General features: G+C 41.0%; 1 protein-coding gene across 1 annotated transcript in view; it reads left to right on the forward strand.

Annotated features, from left to right (window-relative positions):
* Positions 1-7,142, forward strand: part of SUSD1 (sushi domain containing 1) — a 123,014-nt gene extending 115,872 nt beyond the window's left edge. The window contains exons 22-23 of the mRNA XM_018561150.1: positions 1,205-1,298; positions 7,111-7,142. Coding sequence (XP_018416652.1) covers positions 1,205-1,298; positions 7,111-7,126 — 110 coding nt within the window. The 3' untranslated portion in view covers positions 7,127-7,142. The remainder of the gene's footprint in view (positions 1-1,204; positions 1,299-7,110) is intronic.
* The last annotated feature ends 1,501 nt before the right edge of the window (positions 7,143-8,643 follow it).

An 8,643-nucleotide genomic window follows, 5' to 3' on the forward strand; every position in this document is an offset into this window, starting at 1 on the left:
CCACCTTTCTTCAGCCCACCCACCACCTCTATGTCACTAACCCCCCTCTGGCTTTTCCCCTGCCACTGTGCCCACCTCTCTCCTGTTCCACCACCACCTCCACCTCCATGTCACTAATCCCCCTTGGACTCTTTCCCTGCCACTGTGCCACCTTTTCTCTGTCCCCCCTTCCATCTCTGTGTCACTGATCTCCCCCTTTGGCTCCTCCCCTGCCACTGTGCCACCTTTTCTCTGTCCCCCCTCCCATCTCTGTGTCACTGATCCCTCTTCGGCTCTTCTCCTGCCACTGTTTCACCTTTCTCCTGCCCCCCACCACCTCTGTGTCCCTGGTCCCCACTCATCTCAGTACAGGCTACAGAGCTCACCCTACCTCTCCCTGTGTGATCCTCCTGCTGCTGCCGCCGCTGCTGTGGCTCTCTATGTACACACATTAGGCAGCTGCGAGGCCCCAGCCTGTGCTGAGGCGGCCGTCTAATTCACCTGCCTACAGTGCAGCTTCTGTGACCTAATTGATCGGTGGATGGAGCAGCAGTTTTCTCAGGGAGGGGGCAAATGCTACGTTGCCCCCCCCCGTCCCTAGATCCGCCACTGTGCCCATGTGGAGCTGTTATTCTACTTCTGTGTTATTCTACTCCTGTATTTCTGTATTGAACATTTACAATAAATCTTTATTTTCTAAATAAAGGCAACCTGTCTGTGACCATTCAGTGTTTAGGCTGGTAAGCACCATAACCTACAGGGATGTATAAATTAAACATGCTTAAATAAACGGTGCATACAAATAAATCCACTGATTAACTTTGTTGACATTTCCTGTCAAGGTAAAATATTGGAATACAATTTAAAATAAACATTCTAAGAATGGAGTTACTTGCAAAAAAAAGATATACATCTAAAAAGAAGTAGATATAATTTGGTCTTAATGCTATATAAATAAACCTGCATACCGGTTCTCAGTCATTATCCCATTCATTAACCAGTTGACATCCGCGGTGTTAAACCCCCTTCCCATCCAGGCAATAAACTTTGCCTTTTTATAAAATATCTGTGACACATTTGTTCCAGTTAAGCATATTTTGTATTGGCATCAGCAAATATCCTTAAATTTTAGACACTTAATATAGAATTATGTATCAAGCCTACACACTTTTATTGTCTTTTTTTAGTAGAAGAAATCGGTGACCAATGTGTTTCTTTCTTTCAGAGCTATCAACCAGTAGGCATCATATAACTGTGGTTTTATTAGGATCAGTTGCATTAGCATTCTTCATATTACTTGTATCCTACTCTATGGCTCGGTAAGTACTTTTAACCTTCTGCACACTTACCTCAGCTAATGTGGTTTCTTTTTATTGATCAGGAATCTTTTTTTACTTTGCAAATCTGTTTGATAAGTTGTCAAAATAGATACACACTACTGAAGGATCCTTGATGGTGAACTACTGTTAATTTTCCCTCTCACTTTTCCCTGTACGTAGAGGGAAATGTATCAAAACTGGAGCAGACAGATTCTGAAGCAGTTGCTCAAGGCAACCTATCAGCGTCTGTCTTTCATTTTCAATGCTCAACCAAACAAACTGAAGAGAGAAGATGATTGCTTATTATGGACAACTGCTCCAGATTCTGTCTGCTGCAGTAATGATCAATTCTAGACATGTGCATTCAGATTCGGACGAACCTGCAAATCAACGAAATCAGTTGATTCGGCAGTTCGTCCGAATCCGAAATAATGAATTTACTATATGCCCGAATATACGAAAACTATATTCGGGCATACATAAATTCGTTTTCAGAACATGCCGGTGGCCATATTGGCTGAACGAGAGGTGGCCATATCGGCCGCTGGTGCATTCTGTGCAAGAACATGCGCAGAACGTGCGCTTGAACATGTGGGCGTCGCCATGGTGGTGTATACCAAGATATACTCCAAAATGGCGGTGCTCACGCGCAGAGTGCATCGTAGACCGATATGGCCGCCGCTTGTTAAGCGGTTTAAGCGGTTATGCGGTTTCAGTGTGCAGTTTCGGATTCGGAGGCAACAACATAAAAATTAAAAACATAAAAACAAAAACGTTTTTTGTTTTCATTTGTTTTGTCTGAAAACTATTTTTTTGTTGTGCACATGTCTAATAAATTCCACCCATAGAATTATAAAAAACAAAACCCAACTTCTGGAAAATAATGGTTTATTCCTCCTGAAAATGGATACATTTAAAAGCAGTTGTCTCATATACTGTATACCCGCATGCTTTTGGTATATCATAAAGTACAGCAAAGAAAGTGTGAAAAGAGATACATTATTGCGTATTCTACAAAGATATTCTAAAATGGCCTGGATAGATTTGTAGGTAACCACAAAAAACATAAATAATTGGATCATAGTAATAGAAAACTATATTTTAACTGTTTCTGTAATTAGTATCACATATGTTTTAAATCTTATGTGCACCAAACTGAACATGGACCAGAAAAAGAAAAGAAGAAATTTGTCTATGAGATCAGAAATAAAATTATAGGCCAGCATGTCAATGCAAAGGCTATGAAACCATCTCCAAGCAGGTTGATGTTCCTGTGACTACAGTTGCAAATATGCGTAGTATTAAGAAATGTAAAATCCATAGGAGCAGAGCCAACCTCCTTGGACATGGCCGCAAGAGGAAAATCAGTTGCAGATTGAACAGAAGAATAGTGTGAATGGTAGACAAAGAGCCAAGGAACACTTGCAAAGATAAACAATCTGAGCTACAAGGCTAATGTATATGACTGTTTAATTGCACCATCCAGCACTTTTTGAGCAAAGGAAGACTCAAAGGAAGACACCATTGTTGAAAGAAAAACATAAAAAAAAAACCATACTGGAATTTGCTGAAATTATTATTCACAAGCCACGGTGCTTCTGGGAGAATGTCTGTTGGACAGATGAGATAAAGCTGTCACTTTATGGCAAGTCACATCAGCTCTTTTGCAGATGAGAAAATTAAGCTTTCAAAGAAAATACCATACCTATTGTGAAAGATGGAGAAGGCTTAGTTATGTTTTGGGGCTGCTTTGCTGTGTCTTCAATCTATGCAGAGCACAAAACATTTTTAAGACTATCAAGGAATTCTGGACCAAAATGTACTGTACTGCCTAGAAAGCTCTATTTTCAGTCACAAGTGATGGGTCCTCCATCAGGATAATGATTTAAAATATACAAAACACACAGCTAAGAGCACCCAAGTATGGCTAAAAACAAAATATTGGAGACAATATTGGAGCATTCTGGCCTTCTGTGAGCCCTGATCTGAATTCTATTGAACACCTAGGGAAAGAGCTGAAACATACAGACAGGAGAAGAAACCATTACAAGCTGAGACAGATAGAGCAGTTTGCTCAAGAAGAGTGGGTCAAACTACCTGTTGCCAGGTGCAGAATTACTTGAAGGTTTGGGCAGGTGGTTGAACTGGTCATATCTGGCAATTTATTTTGCCCGTTCACCTAACTGCAAACAGGCTCGGTTCGGATCAAGCTCATGATTGACCTGAACCCAATGCTCATACCTATCCTGTAATGCCTGGCATGTCAGGATGTAGCAGTGTGTCACCAGGACAACGAATGAGGGGATGTCTACATACAGGGACACCGACAGCAATTAAAAACATGCCCACACCAGGAATATTCTGTACACTGTTTTCATACAGTGTGCCCCCTGACTCAGACTTCCTGTGCTTTCTGACTCAAACAGTGAACTTATAGGCAAGTTCATTCAGGCACCAAAAGTGAATCCCATCATGCCTTTGCCTAACCTGTGAACTCTAGTCAGGTGAAAAATTATTGGCAATAATAGGGCTTTGAAAATGTACTAACCCCCTCATTGATAGGGCCTTTTAATTTCTTTTTTTTTTTGGGTCAGCAGCATGAACGTATTGGAGACACATACAAAACTGCCCTTCGTTAGCAACACATCACCGCACACTATTGCGATCAAGTTTACTCCAAATAATCACCACAGTGTCAAGTGCACCAAAGCAGCACATATTTAACCCCCCTATTGCCATATCTGCTAATAAATTTAGGCAATCCCCTAATATCATCATGCTTGGGAAGCCTTAACAGAGAGGAGAGGTTCCTCATTAGCAACTAGTAAGGGTTGAGCAGGTAGTGCATCTGCTGAATGGTGATTTTGAAAGATGTTTTTGCATGGGTACATGTGTGCCAAGGAAGTGCCCAGCTATCTATCCCTTTGTTTGATCCCTTGCCTATTGGGCCTTGAAAAGGAGAATTGATTTTCAGGGTTTGCCTCTCATTAACTTTCATGGGGTTTACAAAAAAGTTTGCAACTGGTGAACCTATCAGCATGTTTGCGTAATGCATGAGAAAATCGAACCTAGGCCAGTTCACCCATCATTATTAAGGACTGGTAAGCTACACTATAGACAACTTTTGCTCTTTGGTTTAGGTATGCTTTAAGTATACTCAGTAACAAAATTATTGTAAGACAGGACATGCTGAGCCACTGGACCATGACATTATCACCTGCAGCTCTGCCAGTGTAGGAGAAACCAATGTGATGGTTTTGGTTAAATGTCATAGTATTTTGAATATATTGAAAAACAGAGAAGGAATAAGAAATATGTTTTCCTTTTTATCACAGTGTCTTTCAACAGGTATGTTTCTAATAAGTGATGGAAGACATCACAAAAATAAGTTTGAGGATCGCTGTAAAAGAAAAGATATGTAATTATGTAATGGGTTCTGTTGAACCTACGGTGGCTTGTTAATTCAGAAACATAATATGAAAACTGTGCATAAGATGCCTAAGCATCCTAAATGTGTGACTTTCTCAGTATCAATGTCATGTGATTGCTAAAACTATTGGTATGCTTCAGTGGTACTTTAAAGGGAATGTCACATTATCTCTGCATTCCTAGCCAATTAAGTTTTCAGCATACTTTTAGAAATAATAAAGCAATTCATTATGCACACTTCTCTTAAGATAACTGCAAACATGACTTACAAAACAGATGCATTTGGAGATTTAAATATATTTCATTGAAGGCTTGTTTACAGCTTTATGGGCTGCTTTTAATCTGTGTATTGCAAATAATCTTTGAGTGCTGAAGCACACTTTTCTGCTGTGGTGCATTGCGCTAACCTGCTTTATGTGTTTTAGCACCCCAATACACATGTGTTGCAGAGCACCACAATAAATGGTAATGCACGTCCATGCGATGAGGTTTATTATGTTCCTGAAACTGCTGAAAGCAGCTTGTACAGTTTTAAGGCATCTCCCAAGCATGTTATTTAAAGGATTTGTGTTATTTGTTATTTTTTTTATTAAATGTGTATTGCTACTTTAATTGCTCTTGAACTCTCATTAAGAATGAATTTACGACTTCCGGTTCCGGCGCCCGATGTAGCGGACGCAGAGTGTAGAGCTCCCGCGCGGCCAAGGATAATCTTTATATAAAATCGTGCCACGGCACACCACAAAAGAATGAATTTACCATAAAGGATACAGCAGTGGAAAATAGGCCAGCAGCAGGAAATTGTGGGCCCAACATTACTAGAGACAAAGAGCACATTTGGGGGTTTTAATACAAGAATAAAGCGACCACCAAGGATACAGCAGTGAAAAATAGGCCAGCAGCAGAACAATTTAAAAAATACATTTTAGGTCCACATTTACTAGAGACAAAGAGCACAGGTAGAGGTTTTAGAAGGGTTTTAGGATTAAATGTGAGTGATATAGTGTGAAATGTGCACACTGTTACTTTTTTTCTTTCAAATGATACATAGGGGTGCTGCAAACAAAAGGCACCTCCAGAAAAAAGTACCACGCTGGACTGAATATTGCAGTGCTAGCCTGGGAAGTGACCTTCAGGCACTGGGTTCTGCATTTTGACGCTTTTTAGACCTTGGCCATACAGTTTGTGAGTGACTTTGTGAGCTATGCCTTCGGGCTGAAGCATATTGGTATTTCCTCAGCCTATGCTTGGAAGCCCTACCTACTCCCATTGGACTTGCAAATTGCGTGCTAGTCCAGTAGAGGCTGCCCCGTTCCAGTCAGGGAGTCCAGGAGGCTACATAGAAATTAGTGCCTACGTTGTGGTCCAGTGCGATCTGCAAAAATAGTGCTTGCAGTATTTTTGCAGATCACACTGGACCGGATAACGTGCCTGCGTTCCGGGTGTGGGCGATCGCGCTGTGGGCGGGTGGCGTGGCTGCGGTGCCGTTGACTTCAATGCACCGCCACGCCCCCTCCTGCCCCTAAACGCAAGGAGTCGACCGGCTTGCGTTCCAGTGCGTTCCAGAGGCCAAGCGCTCTGGAACACGGACTTTGTGGTGTGAACCAGCCCTAAGAGCTAAGCTCTGAGGAAGGGGGTGTGTCCCCGAAAGCGCACTAAGCACTCTAAGCATTAGCAGTGTTTACTGTGAGGAGAACAGAGTCTCCTGAGTGTCTCCTCGATCTCTCCTTCTGTTACATACACAGCAGCTATTCAATGAAGGACTGTCAGGCCATTTTGATGCTTTTACATACTGCCTTTTTTGTGAGTATATGTTTGCTTATGCTGTTATTGAATAAAAAGGTTTTACCTGCACCAGGAAAGGCACCTGGTCGTTTTTTGTTGGTCATAATGTTATGGCTGATCATTGTGTACTAATACTATTGCCAGCAAAAGGGTTGATTGCTTCACTGATATTACAGCTGCTGCATGTATATGTGTATATATATATACACACACACACACACACACATTGTATGCATAAATATCACAGGCATATTATGCTTGTCTCATTTACCAAACAACAGACTTATTTTCAAAGGAAGAGCTAACGAGAGTCTGAAATTTATGTGAAGGAAGTGACAGGTCCAGGTTTCAATCAGTAGTTAGTAGTGCTTGCTCTTAGGCCAAAGGTTTCCAGTCTCGTTCTGTACTGGCAGGATCAACAATAAAACTATGTTATAGAAAACTGGAATATATGTAATTTTTTATATGTTGTTCATAGTTATACTTTAAATCCTTTGTTGATTGATTATCTCATATGGTAAAGGTGCCACAGCACCTACAAATTGTAAATTTAGTAGACTTGAATATTGAAAGATTTAATTAATATGCTGTGTTGTAGGTGGTGTAACAGATAGCGGGATGAAAATCGGACAACTGCACGGTAAGTCGGTTTTCATAGTTGCTTTTTTACTTAAGTTTAGGATGAAAGTCAAGAACATGTTTTTTTTAAGATTTACTGTATAATTGTTAATCAAACTACTTTATGTCAACTTGTTTGCTCTAAAAGTACAGAAAGTTTATACTAAATAATTATAACTTCAAAGTGAACTTTGTTTTATTACTCCCTACAGGCTCATAAACATTGAAACTGTGCTCATGATTCTGATAAAGTGTGTGATTGGCTTGTCTTCTTACATTCTTCAGACATGACTAATACCTTGCCACAAATATATTTTACAATTTACAGTATATCCCTGGCTAAAGTGAACTTTCTAAGCCTATCCCTAACAAATTGTCACATGGTTGCATCTTAAAAGGGTTCCATTGATTAGTTAGGCATTTTCTCAATGTCTCACTTAGCCAAAGGGCATCAGGAAAAGAATTATGCATACCATTCTAAGCAAAACCTGTAATTTCTGTATCTTTGTATGGCCCCCACTGCTGTACTACTATTGCATTGTATAACCTAAGGGAATGGCTAGATATACTGTAAATGCAGAGTGTTCATAGAGCACTCTTCTGATAAAACAGAAGAGAAATTGAGTTAAAGGATAGAAAGTAAGACTAAGGAATTATGAAGAAATAACATTTTAGCTGGTCAACCTGTCACATATCTCACTTTTCTATAGAATAGCCATGGTAAACTGAAATGAAACACTAGGACAAAATGAGTGGACTGAGTACTTTTTTAGGCGTCCAAATTATGACTGTGCCTGCTTCCAAAAAGATTAGCGCTTTGGTAATTTACATTTTAGTAACACCTACAACTTAAAACAGTTTATTGCAGAGGAAGGAGCCATAAAATATTTCTAAAGTATTCAGCGGCAAAATTTCTTAACCACCTCTCTACCACCATATTATAAAAAAGTGACGGGGAGGTGGACATCTACCGTATTTTTCGCTCCATAAGACGCACTTTTTTCCCCCCAAAAGGAGGGGGAAAATGTGCCTGCGTCTTATGGAGCGAATCCCGACGCCCGAGACATGCAGTTTCGGGCGCCGGGCGAGTAGTAGGAGCCACTGCTCGTTTAATACGAGTGATCTAATGAGATCACTCGTATTAAAGCCGAGCAGCGGCGGCGGCGATCAAGTTCAGCAGCAGGAGCCACTGCTCGTTCAATACGAGTGATCTAATGAGATCACTCATATTAAAACCGAGCAGCGGCGACGATCGAGATCACCATAGAGCAGACGAAGAACGGACTTTCTTCGTCTGCTCTGTGTGATCACTGACACCGTGGCGCTGTAATCAAAGCGCCACCTGTCTCAGCGGTCACTTACTGAAGCTGTGTCAGAAGCTACAGTCTGTCGAGTGCTCCATAAGGCGCGCCGGACCTCCCTGCGTCCTATGGTCCGGTGCGTCTTATGGACCGCAAAATACGGTATTTCTTTTTAAAATGTCACTCCAGAAACAGCTGTTGGACGCTCGCTG

This window comes from Nanorana parkeri, unplaced genomic scaffold (assembly GCF_000935625.1).
Source record: "Nanorana parkeri isolate BGI_ZX_2015 unplaced genomic scaffold, ASM93562v1 scaffold504, whole genome shotgun sequence".
In the NCBI taxonomy this organism is placed as follows: Eukaryota; Metazoa; Chordata; class Amphibia; order Anura; family Dicroglossidae; genus Nanorana; species Nanorana parkeri.